Consider the following 27,215-nt stretch of genomic DNA (forward strand, 5'->3'; position numbering starts at 1 on the left):
TCTGCCCTCTCCTGTTGGGTGGATGGAAGAAGGACCTGGGAGAAGGGCCTGCCACTGAAATAACCATGGGTACAGGGTAATACATGCTCCCTTCTCATTGTGGGTAGGGGGAGGAAGGCCCTGCCCATGGGGCATGCATTGGTAGATGGTCATAGACTCTGCCACTTGAGTTGGGTGGGTTGTGGCAGGTCCTGCCCATGTGGTACGCATGGGCAAATGGTTATAGGCTCTGCCGCATGATATGGGTGGATCACAGAAGTACCTGCCCATGGGGTACGCATTAGTAGATGGTGGTAGGTTCCGCCGCTTGAGTTGGGTGGATGATAACAGACACTGCCCAAGGGGAACGCATTGGTAGATGGTGGTAGGTTCCGCCGCTTGAGTTGGGTGGATGATAACAGACACTGCCCAAGGGGAACGCATTGGTAGATGGTGGTAGGTTCTGCCGCTTGAGTTGGGTGGATGATAACAGACACTGCCCAAGGGGAAGGCATTGGTAGATGGTGGTAGGTTCCGCCGCTTGAGTTGGGTGGATGATAACAGACACTGCCCAAGGGGAAGGCATTGGTAGATGGGGGTAGGTTCCGTCGCTTGAGTTGGGTGGATGATAACAGACACTGCCCATGGGGAACGCATTGGTAGATGGTGGTAGGTTCCACCGCTTGAGTTGGGTGGATGATAACAGACACTGCCCAAGGGGAACGCATTGGTAGATGGTGGTAGGTACCGCCGCTTGAGTTGGGTGGATGATAACAGACACTGCCCAAGGGGAACGCATTGGTAGATGGTGGTAGGTACCGCCGCTTGAGTTGGGTGGATGATAACAGACACTGCCCAAGGTGAACGCATTGGTAGATGGTGGTAAGTTCCGCCGCTTGAGTTGGGTGGATGATAACAGACACTGCCCATGGGGAACGCATTGGTAGATGGTGGTAGGTTCCGCCGCTTGAGTTGGGTGGATGATAACAGACACTGCCCAAGGGGAAGGCATTGGTAGATGGTGGTAGGTTCCGCCGCTTGAGTTGGGTGGATGATAACAGACACTGCCCAAGGGGAACGCATTGGTAGATGGTGGTAGGTTCCGCCGCTTGAGTTGGGTGGATGATAACAGACACTGCCCAAGGGGAACGCATTGGTAGATGGTGGTAGGTTCCGCCGCTTGAGTTGGGTGGATGATAACAGACACTGCCCATGGGGAACGCATTGGTAGATGGTGGTAGGTTCCGCCGCTTGAGTTGGGTGGATGATAACAGACACTGCCCAAGGGGAACGCATTGGTAGATGGTGGTAGGTTCCGCCGCTTGAGTTGGGTGGATGATAACAGACACTGCCCATGGGGAACGCATTGGTAGATGGTGGTAGGTTCCGCCGCTTGAGTCGGGTGGATGATAACAGACACTGCCCAAGGGGAACGCATTGGTAGATGGTGGTAGGTTCCGCCGCTTGATTTGGGTGGATGATAACAGACACTGCCCAAGGGGAACGCATTGGTAGATGGTGGTAGGTTCAGCCGCTTGAGTCAGGTGGATGATAACAGACACTGCCCAAGGGGAACGCATTGGTAGATGGTCATAGAATCTGCAGCTTGAGCTGGGTGGATGAACAGATACTGCCCATGGGGAACGCTTTGGTAGATGGTCGTGGGTTCTACCGCTTGAGTTGTCTGGGTAACAGATGGCCTTGAGTAGATCTCTCATAGAAACCTGTTCTTTGCCTTCCAGGAAGCATCTCCAACACTGTGAAAGCCTCCACCTCGGTGAGCCGTATTGGGGACGTGGGCCTCCTGCTCTGTACCTTCACTCCAGATATAAAACAGAATAACGTCATCCTGTGGGAGAAGGAGGGAGTGAGCGGCATCGTCTACCGCTACGAAAAGGGCGCCGACAACCTCAAGGACCAGAACGCCATCTTCAAGGGCCGGGCTGAGCTGTTCCCGACACAGGTGGGATCAGGCAACGCCTCGCTGAAGCTGACCGGCGTCAATCTGGATGACGCTGGGACCTACAAGTGCTCCGTGACCACGTCTGCTGGCGCAGGAAGCGCCAAGATGGAGTTCCGGGTTGGAAGTAAGTGGCATGCTTCAAAGCACTGGTAGTATCATGAGATTTGTACACTTGCACCCATGATCAGCACAGCTCAACCTTCCAGGGTTTGTGGCTCCATAAACTTACAGAATGGCATGCTTTGCATGCTGGTGTGCTCCCCTACTCTATAGTGCACAGAAGAGAAGACCTCCAAGGTAGCGCTGAGAAGAGAGTGAGGTCTGTGGTGAGTTGAGACAGCAAGGTCTGAAACTAAGACAGGGGCATGCATGAGTCTGAAATGCAGGGGCTAGACAGTGACCAAGGGCTGCACTGACAGGAAGAGAATCTTTGGATACCTACGTCAGTAAGACATTGTCTCTAGTGACCAGAAGCTGGAGTGATACCGACCAGTGAGAAGGCCAGGCCTTCCGCATACAGAAGAGACGGCTGATCAGTATAAACGAGAAGACAGTAGGATATCTATAGTGACAAGAAGAGGCTAGAAAAATCCTAACTTTAAGACTTTCGGAATTCACAGAAGGCATTCAGGAGTCCTAAAGTTGGGAGTCCTAACTTCTGTGAATACCGAAATGAGTAAGCGCCTTCTGTGAATACCGAAATGAGTAAGTGCCTTCTGTGAATACCAAAATGAGTAAGTGCCTTCTGTGAATACCAAAATGAGTAAGTGCCTTCTGTGAATACCAAAATGAGTAAGTGCCTTCTGTGAACACCTAAATGGTAGTAAGTTTAGGTTTTTGTCTTAAGTTAGTTCTGTGAATCGGGCCCCAGGAGAGGGTACATGGTATTTAGAGACCAGAAGAGAGTACATGGTCTGTAGAGGCCAGGAGAGAGTACATGGTTTATGGAGGTCAGAAGAGAGTACATGGTCTGTAGAGGCCAGGAGAGGGTACATGGTCTGTGGAGTCCAGAAGAGAGTACATGATCTGTAGAGGCCAGGAGAGAGTACATGGTCTGTAGAGGCCAGGAAAGAGTACATGGTCTGTAGAGGCCAGGAGAGGGTACATGGTCTGTGGAGTCCAGAAGAGAGTACATGGTCTATGGAGGCCAGAAGAGAGAACATGGTCTGTAGAGGCCAGAAGAGAGTACATGGTCTGTAGAGGCCAGAAGAGAGTACATGGTCTGTAGAGACCAGGAGGGGGTACATGGTCTATGGAGGCCAGAAGAGAGTACATGGTCTATGAAGGCCAGGAGAGGGTACATGGTCTGTAAAGCCCAGAAGAGAGTACATGGTCTGTAGAGGCCAGGAGAGGGTACATGGTCTATGGAGTCCAGAAGAGAGTACATGGTCTGTGGAGGCCAGAAGAGAGTACATGGTCTATGGAGGCCTGAAGAGAGTACATGGTCTATGGAGGCCAGAAGAGAGTACATGGTCTGTAGAGGCCAGAAGAGAGTACATGGTCTACGGAGTCCAGAGGAGAGTACATGGTCTGTGGAGACCAGAAGAGAGTACATGGTCTGTAGAGGCCAGAAGAGAGTACATGGTCTATGGAGTCCAGAAGAGAGTACATGATCTGTAGAGGCCAGAAGAGAGTACATGGTCTATGGAGTCCAGAAGAGAGTACATGATCTGTAGAGGCCAGAAGAGAGTACATGGTCTGTAGAGGCCAGGAGAGAGTACATGGTCTGTAGAGGCCAGGAGAGAGCACATGGTCTATGGAGGCCAGAAGAGAGTACATGATCTGTAGAGGCCAGAAGAGGGTACATGGTCTGTAGAGGCCAGAAGAGAGTACATGGTCTGTGAAGTCCAGAAGAGAGTACATGGTCTGTAGAGGCCAGAAGAGAGTACATGGTCTACGGAGGCCAGAAGAGAGTACATGGTCTGTAGAGGCCAGGAGAGGGTACATGGTCTGTGGAGTCCAGAAGAGAGTACATGGTCTGTAGAGGCCAGGAGAGGGTACATGGTCTATGGAGGCCAGAATAGAGTACATTATCTGTAGAGGCCAGGAGAGGGTACATGGTCTGTGGAGTCCAGAAGAGAGTACATGGTCTGTAGAGGCCAGAAGAGGGTACATGGTCTGTGGAGTCCAGAAGAGACTACATGGTCTATTGAGGCCAGAAGAGAGTACATGGTCTGTAGAAGCCATGAGAGGGTACATGGTCTGTAGAGGCCATGAGAGGGTACATGGTCTATGGAGACCAGAAGAGAGTACATGGTCTATGGAGGCCAGAAGAGAATACATGGTCTGTAGAGGCCAGGAGAGGGTACATGGTCTATAGAGGCCATGAGAGGGTACATGGTCTATGGAGTCCAGAAGAGGGTACATGGTCTATGGAGGCCAGAAGAGAGTACATGGTCTATGGAGGCCAGAAGAGAGTACATGGTCTGTAGAGGCCAGGAGAGGGTACATGGTCTGTAGAGGCCATGAGAGGGTACATGCTCTATGGAGTCCAGAAGAGGGTACATGGTCTATGGAGGCCAGAAGAGAGTACATGGTCTATGGAGTCCAGAAGAGAGTACATGGTCTATGGAGGCCAGAAGAGAGTGCATGGTCTATGGAGGCCAGAAGAGAGTACATGGTCTGTAGAGGCCAGGAGAGGGTACATGGTCTGTAGAGGCCATGAGAGGGTACATGGTCTATGGAGTCCAGAAGAGGGTACATGGTCTATGGAGGCCAGAAGAGAGTACATGGTCTATGGAGGCCAGAAGAGAGTACATGGTCTGTAGAGGCCAGGAGAGGGTACATGGTCTGTAGAGGCCATGAGAGGGTACATGGTCTATGGAGTCCAGAAGAGGGTACATGGTCTATGGAGGCCAGAAGAGAGTACATGATCTGTAGAGCCAGGAGTCAAGTCAAGTCAAGTCAAGTCATTTATATAGCGCGCTACATACCCAGAGGGTCTCAAGGCGCTTGAGGAAGGGTGGGGAATTACTTGTTGAATATCCAGGTTTTAAGTTGCTTTCTGAATGTAAGGTGGTTCTGAGTGAGGCGAAGGTGAGTGGGAAGTGAGTTCCAGGTTTTAGCTGCCAGGTAGGAGAAGGATCTGCCTCCCATGGTGGTTTTGTTGATGTGAGGTACAGTTGCAAGGGCTTGGTTGGAGGATCGTAGGTGGCGGGAGGGGGTGTAGAAGGAAAGTTGCCTCATTGGTTGGTTCTCCAGAGGTGTGCTATATTATCTGCCCTATTGGTTGGTTCTCCAGAGGTGAGGTATGTTGGTTGCCCTGTTGGTTGGTTCTCCAGAGGTGAGGTCTATTATTTGCCCTGTTGGTTGGTTCTCCAGAGGTGAGGTCTATTATTTGCCCTGTTGGTTGGTTCTCCAGAGGTGAGGTCTATTATTTGCTTTGTTGGTTGGTTCTCCAGAGGTGAGCTATATTATTTGCCCTACTGGTTGGCTCTCTAGAGGTTAGCTCTACTGGCTGCCCTATTGGTTGGTTCTCCAGAGGTTAGCTCTACTGGCTGCCCTATTGGTTGGTTCTCCAGAGGTTAGCTCTACTGGCTGCCCTATTGGTTGGTTCTCCAGAGGTTAGCTCTACTGGCTGCTCTATTGGTTGGTTCTCCAGAGGTTAGCTCTACTGGCTGCCCTATTGGTTGGTTCTCCAGAGGTTAGCTCTACTGGCTGCCCTATTGGTTGCTTCTCCAGAGTTGAGCTCTATTATTTTGCCCGTTGGTTGGTTCTCCAGAGGTGAGGTCTATTTTTTGCCCTGTTGGTTGGTTTTCCAGAGGTGAGCTCTGTTATTTGCCCTGTTGGTTGGTTCTCCAGAGGTGAGTGTAGTAACCACGCTACGCTGGTATGTTGTAAACCAAGTAGGTTTATTCAGAAGAAAGAGAACAGGTGGTAAATCACAGCCCCACCAGGAGCAGCCTGCAAGCTGCTCAGCCTCTCTGACCAACTGTCACCCCTCATCCAGTCACCCAGGCATTCTAGTGAAGGTCCACGCACCAACATTCCATACAGAGGACACACACACGGGCTGAGCAGCGTGAGTGAAGAAAACAGGGAAAGAAACACCATGTGAGGATACTACATACCTCTTTCCTAATGTACAGAAGACAGAGCGAATGCATAACAAAGAACATGCAATTAACTATAAGCATAAATGTCCAATATACAAAAATAGTCCACATCTCAAAAATGAAGAGAACATCATGAAGAGAAAATGAACAATTTAAAATAGAGTCAAAAGCCCAAACCCAGGGATGACGGGGACACCGCACCACGAGAGGGAAAGGAACCCAAGACAAGAAGAAAAGATGGCTGTTCAATACAATACAATACAACCAACCCCCTTCTTAAATACAGAAAATAAATATAGATCAAATTGAAATGTGGAATAAGGGACAGAAACCCAAAATCCTGCCCCCACAATTAACAAGGGACAACTGTAATGTGGATAAAAAGGGACTGAAACCCGAAATCCTTCCCCCACCATTAACAAGGGACAACTGTAATGTGGAATAGAGGGACTGAAACCCAAAATCCTGCCCCCACCATAAACAAGGGACAACTGTAAAAACGTATGTGGTCTCCATGTAGAGACAATTCACGTATACCAAAGGGAATAAAAAACCCAGTGTCGTGCCCCAAACTAAAATAAGAGACACCAATGGAATGTCATGTGTTCTCCCGTGTAGGAAGACAAGTAATGTAATTATGAAGACTAAAGGGACTAGTACCCAATGTCCAGCCCCCGTAAACCACAAGGGACCACCTAAAAAGAAAGCGTTTAAAAAAAATAGTGCAGCGCAAGACGTCTTAAGCACGCAGGGACCCACCCCTGCAACCTGTAGAGCGAAACAATGGACATAAAAACCCAAACTTACCCTGACGTAGGGCCAACCCTCTTGTAAGGGAACACTCACACCGTGTAGGGGTTAACCCCTGTGTAGAGGTCATGAAAAGTACTGTTTTCTCTAGTAAAGAAAACAACATATTCCTAATGTAAGTGACAAAATGTAATACAGAAAAACAGAACTCGAAATCATTTAAAACAGAATCAGTGTAAAGCTGTAAACTATACTTGTAAAGAGACTGTAGTGTCAAGCTAACATTTACATAAACTCAAAAATGCTTCCTTCAACTGAAATACTGAAACAGAAATGTGATAAAACCACAAGATGGCAGCATTGCACAGCAGAGTAGTATTTTCAGCTCAGAATGAACCCAGTCAGCACTCGTGAAAAATGCTCCGTAACGTTCCTTGAATGTTTCACCAGGAACCATAAAGAAATGTCTTGAAATTGCTCCTGAAGGTTCCAAGAATGGTGAAATGTCTTCATGATACAGATTTTATTAAAGGTTTGTGTGAAATGACGGCCGACAATGGACAAATGGTCTTCCTTTAAGTTTGTAGCATCGATGGACATGCTCTCCAATGTGCACGAATTAAACAAAATTAAATACATGTTTAAAAGTTCCCAAAAACGATCGACATGCGCTCCAATATGCCGACAATTCATGAAAATAAAGGGCTTGTCTGACCTGTAAGACTCAATTATTCCGTGACAGGGCTAGGTGAATCAAAAATCTGCTAACATTCGTGCCAAGAATTTACAATTCTATTAAGGACACGGAGGCGAGGATTATGCTTCTCAATCTTTTACTGAAACTCACAGCAGCCAACGAAAATACGTATTTTTCATTCAATAACAGTAAACAAACTACATATCCCATCATGACATGCACTTAGGCACGCCCCCTCAGTCCATAAGAGCTCCTTGCGTGCAGCCATCTTCCTCTTTCTTTGAGGCGAACAAGTCCAAGAACTTGAAACTTCATAACTCCTCCAACGTGGAAGAAATAACAAAACGTCTCAGGGTGCATTTCCTGGTAGTCTTCTACGTTCAGTCTGCTTTTTTGTCTGAACCTGAAAGAAAGGAAATGAGACCGTAACCACCGAAAACACCTGGGTGGGCAAGCAGGTATACAAGTAACCGTGCCGGGTGGGATAATCCTCGCCTCCGTGTCCTTAATAGAATTGAAAATTCTTGGCACGAATGTTAGCAAACTTTTGATTCTATTACAGGACCGGAGGCTTCAGATTATGCTAGTTTAACGTTTATTGAAAACAACAGAGGTAATATCCCCCACCGGCTTATAGTAATACGTTCTAAAGGTGGACTCTGAGGACCAATCTGCACTATGCATAATGTCCTGGATGCTGGAACCCAACATGAATGACTTTGAGGCCATAGCGCCTCTCACAGAATGAGCACCAAATATGGTAATGTCAATGCCAGCTTCTTTCATGATATAACGAAGCCATCTGGCAATGGTGGCAGCCGCCTCAGCTTTAAAAGGTTTTTGCAAAGCAGTTAACAATTGTGAACAGCCCAGAGGCCTAATGGCCTTCGTGCATTCCTCATACGTCTTTAAACATTGAACTACACACAACTTCTCATTATCAGGAAATGCATTGTAATTAATATGACATGACATTGTCTTTGTGCATCCTGTAATTGTAAAGGAAACTCCTTCCGAAGTAAATACTCTACCTGTTACGTTGAGAGCTCTTACGTCCGACGAACGCCTACATGGTGAGAGGCAAAGTAGCATGTTTAACTTGGCCGATAGTTGTTTCCTAGTCAACAGTGAATTGACTGGCCATTTGTTAAATAATGCTAGAACTAAAGACACGTCCCACAAACCTGTGTATTTGGGTTTTGGGGGATTGGCCACTCTAATACCTTTAAGCAACTTGCAAACTACTGGGTGCATGCCTACAGGTTTCCCGTCTATTTGTACATGCCCCGCTGAGATGGCGGACCGGAAGTTATTCACCGATCTGTAAGCCAATCCGTCCGCTGCCTTATCCGATAAAAAGTTTAACACGTGGGGAAGCTCTGCCCCCACGGGATCCAAGTGTCGTTCCACGCACCAATCCACCCAGTTTTTACAGGCTGAGGAATACCGTTTCCTTGTGGATGGCGCCCAGGCCTGTCTGATAAAATCGGAAGGCCTGCTCGAAACACCTGGCAACTGCCACTGTTCCCTGAAAGCCTCCAAGCCATCAGCTGAAGTCTGCCCTCCATTACCAATGGATGCCGCTCCTGATGAGGGCCCAGCAATAGCAGTTCCGACTCCGGAAGTAGTCTGGGGAGATCGCAACTCCATTGCAGTAACTTGGGGAACCACGACAGGGACGTCCACCACGGCGTCACCATGACAATCTCCGCCCGTTGTCTGATCACCTGTGACATTACTCTGGGGATCAACATGAAGGGGGAAAGGCATACTGAATTTCCCTCGACCAGTCCTGGAGAAAGGCATCGGTCGCCTTTGCTAAAGGGTCCGGTCTCCAACTGAAGAACTGAGGTATTTGATAAGTCAGTCTGGAGGCAAAGAGATCCGTCTGGAATGGACCCCAAATGGTCTGTAAATGGCTACAGACCATTTGGGGTCCATTCCAAGACCTCCGGAAGCAACTTCCAGTCGCTGTAGTCCCTGAGGTATCTCGAGTTTCAATCTGCCACCTGATTGGCCTGGCCCGGCAGATATTCCGCTATTATGGATATTTGGTTCGCTAGGCAATAATGCCAAAAATCCTAGGCTATCTGTACAAGCAGCGACAACCTCGTGCCGCCCAACTTGTTGATGTACCTCACAGCTGAGACGTTGTCCATGCGGAGGAGGATACAACAAGAGGTCTGCCTCGGGGATAACGTCCGCACGGTGAACGACCCTGCGAGTAGCTCCAAGCAATTTATATGAAGTGCCAGCTCCTGCGGAGACCATCTGCGGCCTGTAGACATGTCTCCGCAGTGCGCCCCCCAGCCCCAGCGGCTGGCGTCGGACTCGATTATGACCTCCGGCTGGGAGCCGAATATTGCCCGGCCGTTCCAGGCGTCTACATGGCGGTCCGCACTTCCTGCGAGAGAGGGACAATGTCCAAATAGGACAGTCCCTTCTGCAGGTGCCTGATCTTTAGCTGTTGCAGGGACCTATAGTGAAGAGGGCCCAGGAATATCGCTTGGACCGATGAGGCCAAAATTCCCACTACTCTGGCGATTGCTCTGAGGGTGACTGTCTGGTTGCTCAGCAACTTCCGGATCTCCTTTTTTAGATCCTTCATTTTCTCCTTTGGAAGACACAGTTGTGCCGCCATTGAATCTATCGTGAACCCCAGGAAATCTATTACCTGAGTGGGGATCATCACAGATTTCTTCGAATTGATGACAAAACCCACGTTTTTAAGCAGCGTCATCGTCAGCGCGAGATGCTGCTGAAGGATCGTCTGATCCTGCGCCATGTTCAGGATGTCGTCCAGGTAGATTATGAGATGTATCCCCTCTCTCTGAGATAAGCCACGACCGGCTTCATTATTTTGGTGAAACACCAAGGAGCTGAGGAGAGCCCGAAAGGCAGAGGCAAATATTCGTACCATTGTCCCTTCCACCTGAACTGGAGGTACCTGCGATGTGGTGGGAAGATTGGGACGGAGAGATAGACGTCTTTGAGGTCCAATCCGACCATCCAGTCCCCTTCCTGCAGCAAGTCTGTCAAAAGATGGATGCTCTCCATCTTGAAGTGATTGCAAGTGATAAACTGATTGAAGTCCCAGAGATTCAGAACTAACCTGTGTCTGCCTCCTTTCTTCTGAACAATGATTATATTGCTGCAAAAGCCGTGAGGCCCCTGGTCGGCCGGTGCTATCGCATGCTTTTGCAGCAACCCAGCTATCTCCTCGTCTATAAAACTGAGAACTAGTTGGGAAAAATGGAGACTTGCAGGGATACCTGATTGAACAGGACGAGAATAAAACTCCAAGTGAAAGCCCTGCACTGTCTGCACCACCCAGGCGTCCTGTGTAAGCTCCTGCCACCGTCAGTTGCAGTGTTGCGTTCGACCCCCCAAAGGAAAAAGAGAAAGATCTGCAACCCTCACCTGTGGTCTGCTGATTTCTGAAGTTTCCTCTATTGTTGTTCGACTGGAAGCGATTCCTGTTGAACCTCCTGCACGAGGGATAGAAGGTCCCTCCTCTGGTTGAATCGTAATCGCTCCTGCCCCGACCATAATCGCCTCTCTGGGAGCCTTGGGGACCTCCACGGCCCGACGAGCGACCCCCGCCGCATTCGGCCCTGTTAAAAACACCTCGGCTTAGCGCTCTTTTGATGCGCCTTGTCCAGCACCTTGAAAGTCCCAACGTATTTTGATACGTCCTTGACAAACTTATCTCCGAAGAGCTGACCCGCTGCCAGTGGTCCCGGTTCCGCGTCTGCCAACTCTGTCAGGTTGCCGTCCATCTTAATCAAGAGGGATTTGCGCCGCTCTGAAGATACGGCGCAATTTGCGTTGCCGATAAGGCATATGGCCCGCTGGGTCCATCCTGCCAGCACGTCGGGGTCCACTGGTGTAGATGACTCCTTGGCCACTAGGACCATTTCCAGGATCTTGGCCAAAGGGCCTACCGCATCCAACATTTTGTATTGACAGCCCCTCCAAGCCCGGTATAGACCACGCTTGGGGTCCTTCGAAAACTTTTTTAGAAAGGTCAAAAGACTAGCGTCTATCTCCGGCGTTTCTGCCACCTTGTCTGGGAGATCTGGCCGAGGGCACTCAGACCTGAGGCGATTACGCACCTCCCTCGGGAAACTTTTCCGAAGATTCTCATGAAGATAAGCCGTGACCGCGGCCGGGGGCACCCAGTCCGAGGACCTGGGGTGCATTATATCCGACGGGTCGAAAGTGAATGGGGTATTTACCGGTGTTACCCCAGCTGGTTGCGACGTATTCGCTTTCTTTGGAGGAGGCTCCTCCGAGGTGTCTGTGTCTGTGTCCGTGTTAGTGGTGTTTGTGTCGGTATCCGTGTCCGGATAGGTTCTGCGCTTGGATTTAGCCTTTCCCTCGGAATACGAGTGATCAACTGCCCCTCCGGCGGGCAACGTGGATAAGGCTTGCGCATGTGGCCACTTATCAGAGCCAGCTGCTGGCTGACTTGACGCAGATGCCTCTGCCTTCTTCTTTTGCGGCTTGTCGTAGCCGTGCCTCTTAGCGAATCCCTCCAGTTGCTTCCTGATAGGGTGTAGGGCTGCAGCTAGGGCTTGCTGGACAGTTTGTGGGACCGTGGTCTCCATAGCCCTATTCACCGAGGACTGGACGGAAGCGTCCAATGCATTGACCTTATTGTCCTCTAAGACAGCCTCCTGCTGTCCCTCATATGTCTCCTCCTCAGCATAGTCCTCATAGTATTGCTCTCCTTCAGACATTCTCAGAGGTGGCCTTATACCTCCACTCTAGGGGACTGCAGCACACTGTGGTGACAGAAGACTTTCACAAGCCACAAGGAGAAGGAGAGTATGGGGGGGGGGGGGGCAGCCCACTCTGCACACTAATGGTCGACTGTGGACCCCCTCAGCAAAGCTGTAATCACTAGGGCCAGAGACCCAGGCCAAGGTAATGTACAAAGTGTGTGTGCTCACTCTATCAAAAGGCCACAGTTTTACAACCTTTTCTGGCGATTTTGGGAGCTGAGCAACCACCGCTGTCAAAACTGTCCAAAAACTCGTGTAACTGTCAAAATGGAATTCGCGCTGCAGCGCGCTGCCCAAACGCGACTGAAATCCTACCAAAATATAGCCCAAATTCAGCGCGTTGGGGAGCGCGCTGCAGCTGAGAGCCACCCCGTCCTCAAAGCGTCATCGGGCGATTATGGAAGCCCTGCGCTTGCGCGATCGAAGCGCCCACATCTAACCAAGGCGAAATACTTTACCGGGCAAATAGTAGGCTCCGTGAGAGGAGTCGGTGTCGGTCTGCTCCCGGTCAACGACCGGTATGAAGCCCACGCTCAGTCGAGTGCGCACAAGCCACGAGGAATGTTGAAAAACGGGGACAAAGCGCTGCTACCACGCGCACACCCCCCAGTGCACTAATCCCTGTCACGCTACACACATTCGACAACAGGGTAAGTCTAGAGCATATCAACGCTCGATAATCATCAAATTACTTCAAACACATATGAAACCAGATATAACACAACCATCCATGCCAAACAGCAGAGGGAGGAAACAAAGTGCACTTATCTCTTGCGGTGAGCAGCAAAGAAAGAGGAAGATGGCTGCACAGAAGGAGTTCTTATGGACTAGGGGGGGTGCCTAAGTACATGTCATGATAAAATTGATACTTGTATAGCGCACTACTCACCCGCAAGGGTATCAAGGCGCTTGTACGAATACCGCTGTGGAACCCGTCCTGGCTTTCCCTGTGAGGCGTCCACTCCTGGGCACCCCCAGGGTATGTAGTTTGTTTACTGTTATTGAATGAAAAATACGTATTTTCATTGGCTGCTGTGAGTTTCAGTAAAAGATTGAGAAGCATAATCTGAAGCCTCCGGTCCTGTAATAGAATTCTCCACGAAACAGCGTTGAGTGGCTGATGCATACAGCTAGAAGATGGGGGCACGCACAGGAGACGGACGCCGGGTGGCTCTCAGTGCGCTCCTGCTGCAAAAAGGGGCGTTTTATCCCAATTCGGTAAAACCTTTATTTTTAACTTACTCTCCCCTGAGGCGGAAGCCGGGGGATCTCTTCTCTATCCCTGTTATAGTTTTTAATCACTGTACTCGCACTATCTGTGGTTAGCGTCCGTTCATTGGGCTAAAACCTTGGAGGTGTATTTTTAAATACATCATTGGTGGCTAATTACTTATATTACCTTTCTGGAATTTAGCGCGCGCTGCATTGCGCGACTGCAGCTCTTCTACATCAGCGCTGCCCTCTCGGTTGCGGTCACGTGACTTCTCGTGACTCACCCGCCATCTTGAGCAGGGAAGGGCTGCGCTCCAGTCTATCGAGCGCTCCCGCCCCCTGTGTGTATTTAAGGGGCGTTTTAGCCCAATTCGGTAAAACCTTTATTTTTAACTTACTCTCCCCTGAGGCGGAAGCCGGGGGATCTCTTCTCTATCCCTGTTATAGTTTTTAATCACTGTACTCGCACTATCTGTGGTTAGCGTCCGTTCATTGGGCTAAAACCTTGGAGGTGTATTTTTAAATACATCATTGGTGGCTAATTACTTATATTACCTTTCTGGAATTTAGCGCGCGCTGCATTGCGCGACTGCAGCTCTTCTACATCAGCGCTGCCCTCTCGGTTGCGGTCACGTGACTTCTCGTGACTCACCCGCCATCTTGAGCAGGGAAGGGCTGCGCTCCAGTCTATCGAGCGCTCCCGCCCCCTGTGTGTATTTAAGGGGCGTTTTATCCCAATTCGGTAAAACCTTTATTTTTAACTTACTCTCCCCTGAGGCGGAAGCCGGGGGATCTCTTCTCTATCCCTGTTATAGTTTTTAATCACTGTACTCGCACTATCTGTGGTTAGCGTCCGTTCATTGGGCTAAAACCTTGGCGGTGTATTTTTAAATACATCATTGGTGGCTAATTACTTATATTACCTTTCTGGAATTTAGCGCGCGCTGCATTGCGCGACTGCAGCTCTTCTACATCAGCGCTGCCCTCTCGGTTGCGGTCACGTGACTTCTCGTGACTCACCCGCCATCTTGAGCAGGGAAGGGCTGCGCTCCAGTCTATCGAGCGCTCCCGCCCCCTGTGTGTATTTAAGGGGCGTTTTATCCCAATTCGGTAAAACCTTTATTTTTAACTTACTCTCCCCTGAGGCGGAAGCCGGGGGATCTCTTCTCTATCCCTGTTATAGTTTTTAATCACTGTACTCGCACTATCTGTGGTTAGCGTCCGTTCATTGGGCTAAAACCTTGGAGGTGTATTTTTAAATACATCATTGGTGGCTAATTACTTATATTACCTTTCTGGAATTTAGCGCGCGCTGCATTGCGCGACTGCAGCTCTTCTACATCAGCGCTGCCCTCTCGGTTGCGGTCACGTGACTTCTCGTGACTCACCCGCCATCTTGAGCAGGGAAGGGCTGCGCTCCAGTCTATCGAACGCTCCCTCCCTTCCCGCCCCTTTCATGCATAAAATCAAAGGTACTTCCCGTCCGCGCAGCGGGCGGGCGCAGCGGGCGCGCCGGCGGCGCGCCGGAGGCGCGCCAGAGGCAAGCCCGTCTGCGCCCGTCCGCGCCGGGACCGGGCCCAGGGCCATAAACCCTGCCAAAAATTCATTAGGTAATGCCATAACTTACTCCAGACACAATTTACTGGCCGTATGTCCACCTGACACGTCCAACTGCCTAAAAACCAACCCTTCAGAAATCCTTAAAGACAGGGCTACCGCCTGTCCTCACTGTCTCTATTCTATCCCCCTCCTTCCTCCCCATCAGATCATTGGCATTCCTACTAACCAAGATGCAGGCGCTACCACCTCCATAGCCCTAATAAATGCGCGCTCTCTTGGCAAACATAGACAGGAAATATTCGATCTTATCACTGACTATGCTTTGGATATCTTGTTCATTACGGAAACTTGGACAGATGACTCCTCACAGCCGGATCTGGTCATCGCCGTGCCACCGGGATTCAAGGCTTACTGTCAGGACAGGCCCAAACAAAGAGGGGGCGGGCTGGCCATAATTGCTAGAGATGCCTACCCAGTTAGAACAACCCTCATTCCATCCACTGCCTGTGAGGCCATGCAATTTTCCATTAACATCTCCCCTTCTTTCAGTTTCAAGGGCATATTAATATACCGGCCCCCGGGATCAAAAACCACTTTTTTGTCCAATATAAATACCATATTGGAATCTGTAGCTATGGAAACCAGCTTCACTGTTCTCGGTGACCTAAACTTTCATCTAGATCTCGATCATCTAGCCGACTCCGTTGCTCTCACCACCGACTTAGGCAACCTAGGGCTAAACCAGCTTGTCAAATCCTCCACGCACCAAGCTGGCCACATTTTGGACCCTATTTTCTCCAACCTAGAAGGTCTCCAAATCACCAACATTCTGCCCATGCAGTGGACAGATCACTTTGCAATCTTCGCTAATATCACCTCCTGCAATGACTGTAACAATAATCCCCAACTGGCACCCAAATTACCGTTCAAAGACTGGAAAAATATAAATCTAGAACACTTTAAACTTACACTTTCACAAACTTGCCCAGAGTTCGCTACTGACCCCAATCTAGCTCTTCAGCAACTATATGACTGGATTGGCCAGGCATCTCACCAATCAGCCCCTTCCAAGGAACATTCCAGCAACAGAGCTAAACCCACCGCTCCTTGGTATAATGAAAAACTCAGGACACAAAAACAGATCAACCGCAGCAAGGAGAGAATCTGGAGGAAAGATTATGATGCAGATAGCAAGTCTGCCTATAGGGAGGCTGTATCCCTATATAAAAATATGATAGTACAAGCCAAAAGAGAATATTACACCGTCCAAATTGAGCAGGCCAGGAATTCCAGTAAGCAATTATTTTCCATTACCAAAGCGTTATCAGGTAACTCCCCGGATCTTACGCCCCCCCCGTCGCAGTCACTGTGTGACTCTCTTGCAGCTTTTTTCTACTCTAAAGTAGACGACATCTATCAAGCATTTTCTTCCAAATCACTCCCGGCCCCCACATTAGCCGTCACTTCCTCCTCAGCCAATGCCTTTCTGTGCTTTCAACCAGTCACCCAGGAGCAAATAAAAAACACACTTCTGACCATCAAATCAGGCTCACCCCTAGACCCCTGCCCTCTATCGGTGCTCAGACCAGTCCTAGACGTTATTACACCGGCACTTACACAGGTCTGTAATTTGATTTTGCAGTCAGGTCACTACCCTAACCCTCTCAAAAACACTCTGCTAAAGCCGCTGTTAAAAAAACCCTCGCTCGACAAAAATGAGCTAAAAAATTATCGTCCTATTGCCAGTCTTCCATTCATTGCAAAGACAATTGAAAAGATCATGAACACCCAGATCTCTGAGTTTATTGAAGTGCACCAGCTCCTTGACAACACACAGTTTGGATTTCGGAAACATCACGGGACCGAGACAGCCCTGATCAAAGCCGCTGATGACATCAGGGTCATCAGGGACCAAGGTGGCACCGCCATACTGGTTCTGCTAGACCTATCAGCGGCTTTCGACACGGTCGACCACAACATCTTGGTCGACCGTGTCCAAGGATTAGGCATCTGTCATACGGCCAAAAATCTAATTGCCTCTTTCCTCGCCAATAGAACGCAGGCGGTCATTCTAGGACCCTTTCAATCGGCACAACTCTCCGCCCCCTGTGGTGTTCCTCAAGGCTCATCCCTTAGTCCGACACTCTTCAACATCTATGTGTCGGACCTAGCTAAGACCATCAAAGCACATGGGATGAGCCTTACCTCGTACGCCGACGACACCCAACTAGTGTTGGCGATCAAAGGTGACGGAGAGCAAGTAGCCGAAAAATTCAAGAAAGGGCTCCTAGATATAGGAGATTGGATGGCGACAAACTGTTTAAAGTTAAACTCAGAAAAAACTGAGGTACTTATTTTCGGTCCACTATCACCAGCCTGGTCCACCACTTGGTGGCCAGAGACCTTTGGTACACCTCCTACACCAACTTCCAAGGTCAGGAACCTGGGGATTGTCTTCGATGATGGATTGAACTTTATGGATCACGCCAACAAGACTGCATCTACTGCGCACCTAAAACTAAAAATGATTCGCAAAATACGTCCTTTTCTTCCCGAATCTGCGATTAAGACACTTGTTTCTGCCCTTGTCCTCTCATCCTTGGACTATTGTAATGGTTTATTTCTTAATGCGCAAACCCGAGTTACTACAAAATTGCAGACCATACAAAATGCAGCAGCCCGCCTCATCACCGGCAAAACAAAGTTTGAACCCATTGCCAAAAACATAAAAGATCTCCATTGGCTGACTGTACAAAAAAGAGTCCACTTTAAGGCCCTCTGTATAGTTTTTAAATCAGTCAATGACCAAGGACCACACTTTCTACGAGACAAACTTCAAATCTACAAACCCACAAGAGCTCTACGTTCAGCTGCCCTTAACCAATTGCTTGTTCCACGCACCAAAACAGTGTCCTGGGGGGACCGTCGCTTTTTGGTGGCGGCCCCTAAACTTTGGAACACCTTGCCTCTCAACATCAGACAAAGTACCACGCTGTTCCAGTTTCGCAAACTTTTGAAAACCTGGCTTTTCTCTCACTAACTCACTCTATTCCGTCAACCTGTTTAGTTCTTCATTCCTCACTTTTTCAATAAGGGTTTGAGCGCCTTGACGCCTAAGGGTATAAGCAGCGCTTTACAAGTGTTAAAAATAAATAAATAAATAAATAAATAAATAAATAAATAAATGCCCTTTAGCAGGGCTGATGACGAACAAAGGACTCCGACGTCAGGAAACCCTCTGGAGCAAAGAAAGGTAATGTTCGCTAGCCGTTTTTGAATTCCAGCCCAACTGCTTTTGGCTATAGTTAGAGTAGCGCGAAGCCATGTAAATAGTCGTTTTTAAAGAAATGTTTTCCCATCCAAGTGAAAATGCAGACTGAAAATCACCATTCCAATTTAAAAGTACATAGTAATCATGTTGTTGAAAATGCGTGAGTTTGTCTGTACCCACCAGCGCTGCTCAGCGACATCCTCTCACCTGATACCAATGGTAGTCTCCATGTAAAAACAGCTTTTTTAATGAGAGTAGTTCTGTGGAAGTCCCAGTATGTAGGGACTGACTTGTACCTTCAGGTGTCAGGAAACAGCTTTAGCCTTGTTAAAATGTACATGCAAGTCACTCTGTGCGCAGCAATCCTGAAGGAAAATAAAAGGCTTACTGTGCGAAAGTTCTCTCTCTGCGCAAAAATCATTAAGCAGAAGAAACAGCTTACTGTATGAGAATGCTCTCTCTGTGAATGCCCTCTCAGCGCAGCATACAAGGAGCTTCTTGCTAAAGTCAACTCCAAAAACAGGGCACAGCAGGCTCGTGTGGAAACAGGGCACAGCACGCTTTTGCAGGTTTCATTAGATTTACAAGAGCCAAATACAAGTAAATAAATCACGCTTACTTCTGTTGAATGCGCAATTAATGTCCATAAGTCCCAGGTGAACCACGCACGCTTGGGCAGAGGCTGTCCTGTCTGATGGACACTGGTGGGGCTGCTTGGCGTGCAGCTTATGTTGCTTATGTGGCTCCTTACTTTGTGGCTCCTTATGTTTCTAAGTTTCTTCTTTTGGCTGGTGTCTCTTTTGTCTTGTACCTTTTGTGGCTCCTGTTCCTTTTGTCTTGTACTTCTTGGTTGCGCCTGTAGTTTTCTCTCTGCTGTAGGCTTTTTCAAACTTGTTGTGGAAGACATGTTTAGGTTTCTTCAAGCTTCTTTTACCACTTTTAGTGTGTGGGAAGGTCTCCAACTCATCGCCAAAATGTATGCAGTAACCACGCTACGCTGGTATGTTGTAAACCAAGTAGGTTTATTCAGAAGAAAGAGAACAGGTGGTAACTGACAGCCCCACCAGGAGCAGCCTGCAAGCTGCTCAGCCTCTCTGACCAACAGTCACCCCTCATCCAGTCACCCAGGCATTCTAGTGAAGGTCCACGCACCAACATTCCATACAGAGGACACACACACAGGCTGAGCAGCTAGAGTAAAGAAAACAGGGAAAGTACACCATGTGAGGATACTACAGTGAGGTCTATTATTTGCTTTGTTGGTTGGTTCTCTAGAGGTGAGCTCTATTGGTTAGTTGTCCAGAGGTGAGCTGACTGCTACTGTACTTGATCTTAGCCACATTATTGTGTTTTATCAAGGATCCCGAATTAATATTGCTATTTTATGCCCTTGTACGGCTATAATCAATAATATCCCTATAATGGCATAAGAATCAGATCCATATTTAAGTAAATAGCCCTTGCAGTCCAAAGCATGGCAGAAGGAGAAGTGTGGCTCACTGGTTAGAGCAGGCAGACCCTGAAGCAGAGGTCAGACCCGGGACCAGGGTTCGATTCCTGACGCGGCAGGGTGTTGAGCTCAAATGTCCACGGACTCGATAATTCTCGCTTCGGTGCCTGACCTAATCATGGGTTCACACTCTGCAACTCTGGGCATTAAGCTTGCTTAATCTCCACAATGGCCCCCCCCCCCGCGGCGGGATGCCTGGCTTTCACCTTGGGGATGCCCTGTAGGGGCTATCTCACAGGGAAAAACCAGGACGGGTTCCCAAGGCAAGCGCGGAGATACCCCTTCGGGGGTCGATTCTGGCGCTATATAAGAAATATAATAATAATAATAATAAAAGCTACTTCCTTGGATTCCTAGAAAGCACAATGAGTTCTTTCGACACACCAAACCTCCAGCAACCTGGGAAATCCCCATTTGCTTTTGTTTTGATTTGTCATTAAACTCCTACGAACACTAAAGGAACAGTCAGTTCTTAGTGACATCTTTATTGACGTCTTATGTCCAAACCTTACGTCAAACTCGGCACCTTTCAGGTATAAATATACCAACGTTGCCTTAAGCAAACACACGGTGGTGGTTTTGTAGCCGAGCAGCTATCTACTTGCCCGAGAGCCCAGCTGATGCGAGAGCCCACAGACGCTGCCCCTCCTCTTTGACGCAATGAGAGAGACGCTGTCTTTTCTCCTGCCGAGAAAATCCAGCTCCGGTGTTCTCAGCCGCCTTCGCGGGCTGCTGGGATATCGAGTCCTGAAAGAGAGATACCAGACCTCCTGCATTCTATTACCCAGGTATGGAGCTGACTAAATCCTTAAAGAGAATTCTTGAGTCAGATTCTTGGCAAAACCAACTTAACTTAAACTGCTACTTACTTACTCCTTCCCACGTATTAGGCTTAGGTCAGGTACATCGGGGTAGGCGTATTTAGAAGCACCAGTTGAGTACGTTAGTCAATGTACATATGTATGTATATATTTCATCCATTTTAAAGTATCTTATGGCTAAGAAACCATATCAATGCTTTTACAGTATTATTTCATAATACTCCTTTTACTGTACGCACTTTACTTTACATTAAGTATTGCAATTATGGCAATTCATTTCTCTTGCATGAGAAAGAAGACTGCTCAATAAATTACACCTTTTTATTGAAAACGCCTATCTCTCTTTTCTCTGCACTCTGGTGAAACTAAGTACGCACAAATGACTGAGTGAAATAGCTGTCTATTGTTTTCACACGACTCTAGAGATATACTCTTATTCTGAGGGAGCAAAGTTGTCATGTTATATGGTTGTCGGAAGCTAATCCCTTCTTGTCTATCCAGGGAGGTTAAACTCCTCCTCGTTTATTCGAGAAAGTTTCTAGTGACCTCTAAGCTAGCTGGCAAACCTTAAGTCTAATATAGTCAGTAGAGACCTAGTCGACCTCAGTCCTACGTCTACACTGCTGAATATATTATTCCAATGCGCAGAGCCTATTGGGAATATAGGAACTACACTACATGGCGCCCAACGTTTTGTAAGGCGATAAAACTAACGCAAGACGTTAGAGTAACTCAGTCGTGCTTTTTCACACAGACCCTTTTTCCCATAAATACTCCAAAAGACGTCTGGAGTGGGTAAAAGGTTAAAATCCGCCGGAACTTAGTAGGAAGAGATTCCTATGTATAGTTTTTGGTTTAGTCAACGTTGAAGGATACAGTGTTCCAAAATATTGTTCACCTAATCTTTTGTTTCCTTGAAACTTGATCTGCAACAAAAACCTTTCTGCCAGTAAAAATGGTGGAAAGTGAAGACGATAGGGAGGCAGCTAGAATAGCAGCTCAACTCCTAGAGGATGACACGAGTCTCCTACGAATGACCCGAATGCTGTACTCATTCCGTTCAACATAGTGATAGTGATAGGGAATTTCTATAGCGCACTATCACTCCGAGGAGCATCTTGGCGCTTTTTGACTTGTGTATTCCAGGTGGTAAGAGTTGTAATCCCCACAGTGGCGTTCAGATCCTAAACCAGGGTTTTGCAGGTTGTGTCTGCCAAGCTATAAATCCAAGTTTTAAGGGATTTCCTAAATTTACTTTCGCAGGTAATGTCACGAATTTGGTGAGGGAGTTTATTCCAGGCTTTAGCTCCTCTAACCGCTAAGGATTTTCCTCCTCTCGTAACGAGCCGGAACTTTGGGACGACCATCAGATTGGCTGTTGCCGATCTCAGTTCTCGGCGGGGATGATAGCGATTGAAGTTTTTAGACAGATATTGTGGGCCTCGTTTATGGAAGGCCCTAAAGGTAAGTATTAGGACCTTAAACAGGATCCGCTTTTGGATAGGGACCCAATGAAGCGTATCAAGTGCTGCAGAGGCTGAGGTTTTTTTAGGCATTTTAAGCACTAATCTTGCCGCAGCATGTTGGACCATTTGCAGCTTATGTAGGGCTGCTTTGTTTACCCCAGCATACAGACTGTTACAATAATCCAACCTGGATATAACTAATGCCACTGCTACGGTTTGTCTGGCTGATAGAGGGAGAAGATTAAAAACATTTCTGAGACCCTTTATTACATTGAAGCATGAGCCTGCTACTTTACTTGCCTGTTGTTTAAAGGATAATGCCTCGTCAAATGTAATTCCTAAATTTCGAGCAACCGTAATAGTGCTAGGCAGAGCCTCGGCCTCTATCCGCCAACAAGTCTGGGGGGAGAACAGATTATTTCTACCGAAGGGTAACATTTCTGTCTTTGCGGTGTTACATCTCAGGTGATTAGTATTCAGCCACTCAAAAGTGGCCTTCAGGCAGTCCCTCAAAATAGCATTCAGCAATTGCCGCGTCCTCATCTAGGATTAGGACTAGTTGAGTGTCATCGGCATATGCTATTGAACTGATGGCAAAGGAAGAAATGAGCTCCATCAATGGGACCATATAAAGATTAAATAAAAAGGGGCTCAGACTGGAGCCATGAGGTACCTCGGACTGGACTTCCCTTTCTTCCGAACAGTACTGCCCTAGCATAGTAATCTGCTTTCTTTGTCTCAAAGAGTTGTTAAACCATTTCAACACGGTGCCCACTATGCCCACACTCCTTAGGCGATGTATCAAGATATCGTGGGACACCGTGTCGAAAGCTGCAGATAAATCTAGCAGGATCAGGACTGCTCTTTTGCCCTGATCCAAAGCAGCTCTGATTGTTTCCGTAGAAAAAAGGAGGGCAGATTCTGTCGAATGATGGGACCTAAAGCCAGCCTGATTTGGATGGAGAAGATTATTACCCTCCAGGTATGCTGTGAGCTGTTTATTAATACAGGTCTCTGCAAGTTTGCATACCGCTGGAAGAAGCGATATGGGCCATAGATTTGACAATATTTCGGGTCTTGAATGGCTTTTTTCTGGAGAGGTCTAACAGCTGCAACCTTCCAGCATGTTGGAATATCTCCTGTTTGTAATGAGAAATTTAGTATGGAGTTAATCATTGGATTGACTTCATCTTTTATAGCCTTAAGTAGCAGCGGAGGACAAGGATCAAAAGGGGAACCTGAATTCAGTCTGGAGATGGCTTGGGAAGATTCGACTGGGCTAATCATGGCAAAGCTTTCCCATGTTGTGGTGCCCGATCTATCCTTTAAGGTTTTAAAAACAACGACTAGTTCTTCCTGATTGACCTGTGGGAAATCTTTTGTAAAATTGATGATTTTCTGTTCAAAATATACTGCGATTTCATCACAGAGAGACTGGGATGGCGGGATTTCCTGGGATAGTATTTTGGGTTTCCTAAAGCTGTTGACAATTTGGAATATTTATTTTTGCTTATTATTAGTGGATTCAATCAGGTTTGTATAGTAACTTGTTTTAGCGAGTTTGATTGAGATATGATAATTCCTCCTAGCCTTTTTATAGCTTTCCCGGTCGTCACTCTTGTAGTGGCGGCGCCATTTACGCTCTAATACTCTCACTTCTCCCAATGTTCCTTTCAGTGAGCTTGTATACCAGGGGGCAGATTTTTTTCTTTGTATAGTTTTAGATTTCGTTCCTCGTGTTTTCATTCTTTCCCCAATAGTTCTCATCCAGCCCTTATAGTGTTCATTATCAGTGATCGCATTCCCTGACAGAGTTGGTTTTTCTGCCTCCACCCAGCTCTTCATGTCTGGATGTTCTATTATTTTCCCCCAGCAAGGAATTGAGTTTGTATTACCTGAAATTAGTTTAGTTTCCTTTTTATTGTCAACTTTAAGGTTAAAACCAATAAACTTATGGTCTGACCATGTTTGGGTTAGCGGTGATTCCACTTTGATTGTGTTTATATTAGAGCAAATACAGTCTAGGATATGCCCAGCTGTGTGGGTTGGCTCTACTGTTTGAATTGTCAGTCCTAAAATACGTAGGGTTTCTTTAAAGCACAGTACATTTGGGTCACTAATATTATCTAAATGAAGGTTTATATCTCCTAGCAGAGTGAAGTTTGCGAATCGCAGGATTAGACTAGCAAGTACCTCCCATATACTTTCCAGAAACTGGGTTGCTTGTCCAGGGGGTCGGTATATTAATATCCCGGAGAAAGTGAAAGAGTCATGGGCTTGAAGATTAAAACCAAGACATTCTGCTCCTTTTAGGTCTGGTAATTCCATAGTGGTGCATTTCAGGGAGTCACGATGGATGATTGCCAGCCCTCCTCCCCGCTGGCGGGGTCTATCCAACCTCTGTATTAAAAAGCCTGGGGGTAGAGCTTGGACAATGTCTGGGTTGGACCAGTCTTTAAGCCATGTCTCTGTAACTAATAGGCAGTCTAGTTCTTTTTCTGCAATCAGATCATATATGTGCTGAGCGTTCTTACACATAGAGCGAGCATTTATGAGGCCTCCCATGAGAGTCCTCTCGGTGTCTTTAATCCGTTGTTTTATAATGGGTACTACATTTTGTTTACAATGTTGACAGCCTATAGGACCTGCCCACTTATCTACCGCAAGAGCTTGAGGACAATGCATAGAATGGGTATTCAAGGATAAGAAAACATAAGAAAAACTATAACTAGTAAACTTATAGAAAATGGACTGACATCACGAGGTGGTACAGTCATATTCGTGGTAGAGTCCCATGAATATCGGCAGACAGAGGTATTCTATTCATGGATAAACTTTCCAGCAGCAAACGCTGTAACACACAAATTCCACTATTACAAAATAGAGGAACCTCCGGATGAATTCACTCCTTTCGAGGATGTTGAAATCCCACTAAATTACCAAGAGCACCTGCTCTGGTTTAAAGGCGTCCTAAAACATAATGATCACATCACCAGGCTCGGTCCACTAGGTAGACCAGGAGCAACGTGGCCGGTTCTAGCCAGCTACACACCACATCCAGACATCGAAAAAATGTCAGACCGGGAACTTTTAGCCCAGCTAAAAGTACTAATTAAAATACATAGACAATTAGTCCAATATGTAATGCGGACTTCAACAGTCCAACCAGCTATTAACATTCCACAGCTGAACCCTCATCAGGGAAACAAAACAAAATTACACCACAGAACATACAATCATGTCTTGGTAAAACACCCGCAAAACGGAAACAAATTCCATTCTGGCTAGCACAAAAGAAAACTCAAATAGAGGCGGTATTTCCGAATACTACCCCTAGTGAGAAACACAGAATTCTGACTATCTGCCTTCCAATGGGGGTCGCACCACATGTGGAGGATTGTGACACTTGGGGCACAGTCTTTGCTTCCATTTACACAAAAACACATGGTGTTCCGTCTCTGGCGGTATTACCAGATGTACTAAGACAGATTCAAAATGAATACGGTCCAGAGCCCGCTTTAACTCTTGGTATGAAATTACTGAAAGACTTCAAGCAGGTCTTGGCTATATTATTAGCCAACATAAAAGGAGAAGCAGCATCTGTGGCGATCCGCCAGAAATTGAAAGAAACAGATATAAAAGATCAGCCAGTTGAGCTTGCCAGAATGATAGAAAAATCCTATGAAGAACTAGGAAGAGATAGTTTGGGTGGGAAACCGGTAAAAACCCAACTACTTGAAAATCCTGAAAAGATATTTATTAAAAATAATCTAAATACTCCGAAGAAGAGCTGGGATTGAAATAAACAATCCACTCCCAAAGAAAAAAGATTCCAGTCCAGAGGAAGGTCTCCTCGGCGGAGAGAAAGATCTCCGGACCAAAGACACAAGTCTCCCCAGAGGGAGCCCTCTGAGAAAAGATACAACCTTAGAAATAGGGATAATTTGAAAAAGCCTGATAGATATCAAGATATTGATACACGTCCCTCTCGATCTTTTCAGACTTCCTTGCAGAAATCGGAAAGAAGAGGACGGTCAGAACACAGGGAAGAGCACGTCAAGTCCAAAGACAAGGAACCTGCTCAAAGTAAAAAATTACAATTTCCAAGAAAGAAGGTATTATTTATCATAAGTGGACTAAGACACTTGTAACTGCGTTACACACAGTCATGTAGATAACCCTCATAAACGCTATGTTTTGAGGTGATGCGGTTTATCTTGATTCTCTGCCCCACATAGACGTTATGGCATTTATCATTGGGTCATCTACTGTGCTGTATGCCTGCCTCAAGCCTGAGGTCAACTCTGGAGTAGCGCAGTAGTGTCCAGAGAAAAGGTGAAGCCACATAGGAGGGTTAATGTTAAAAGACACACCTACACCCAAAATTCACTTTATTCTAGAGCGGATGTGGTCTGTTGTTAAAAATAACATATGGGTATACAGTTGGATCAAGTTACTGGGTCCTTGTATATCACTCAAATACAAACTGTCAACATGTTTCTGCTCCCCTTGGCCCAGCCGGGTCTATGGAGCATTCGTCAGGACAAATACAAATTTACTCCAGAGTTGGGGCGGAGAATCAAGATAAACCGCATCACTTCAAAACATAGCGTTTATGAGGGTTATCTACATGACTGTGTGTAACGCAGTTACAAGTGTCTTAGTCCACTTATGATAAATAATACTACCGTGGGGAACAGACTAGACACCAATTCCTCCTCCCTACCGTCTGATTAAACAAGAAAGAAGGTAGCCAGTATTAAAATAATCAAACATGCCGTGGATATTGAGGACACAGCTGAAAAACGGAGATTGGGCCCAGACAATGCTAGACAGCGCAGCAGAAGTGACAATACCATCAGGCAGGGTGCCGACGAGGGCCATACTATGGCCTTGATCCTTCTGGACCTTAGCGCTGCGTTCGACACTGTAGCACATTCCATCTTGCTACAGTGTCTGAACAAAGGAGGGGTAGGAGGTGCAGCGCTAAAATGGATCCAATCGTTTCTATCTGGCCGAGGTTTCCAAGTCAGGCAGGGCAACTGCTACTCCGAGCGAGTAGCCTTGGACCAGGGGGTGCCGCAGGGCTCGTCCCTGAGTCCAACTCTTTTCAATCTGTACGTTGCCCCGGTTGCCACCATAGT

At 47.3% G+C, this 27,215-nt stretch overlaps 1 protein-coding gene across 1 annotated transcript in view; it reads left to right on the forward strand.

Annotated features, from left to right (window-relative positions):
• Window positions 1-27,215, forward strand: part of LOC147668831 (V-set domain-containing T-cell activation inhibitor 1-like) — a 145,592-nt gene that overhangs the window by 102,449 nt on the left and 15,928 nt on the right. Inside the window, exon 3 of the mRNA XM_086948419.1 lies at window positions 1,722-2,066. Coding sequence (XP_086804545.1) covers window positions 1,722-2,066 — 345 coding nt within the window. The remainder of the gene's footprint in view (window positions 1-1,721; window positions 2,067-27,215) is intronic.

The sequence above is a fragment of the Lissotriton vulgaris genome, unplaced genomic scaffold (genome assembly GCF_964263255.1).
Source record: "Lissotriton vulgaris unplaced genomic scaffold, aLisVul1.2 SCAFFOLD_3258, whole genome shotgun sequence".
NCBI lineage: Eukaryota > Metazoa > Chordata > Amphibia > Caudata > Salamandridae > Lissotriton > Lissotriton vulgaris.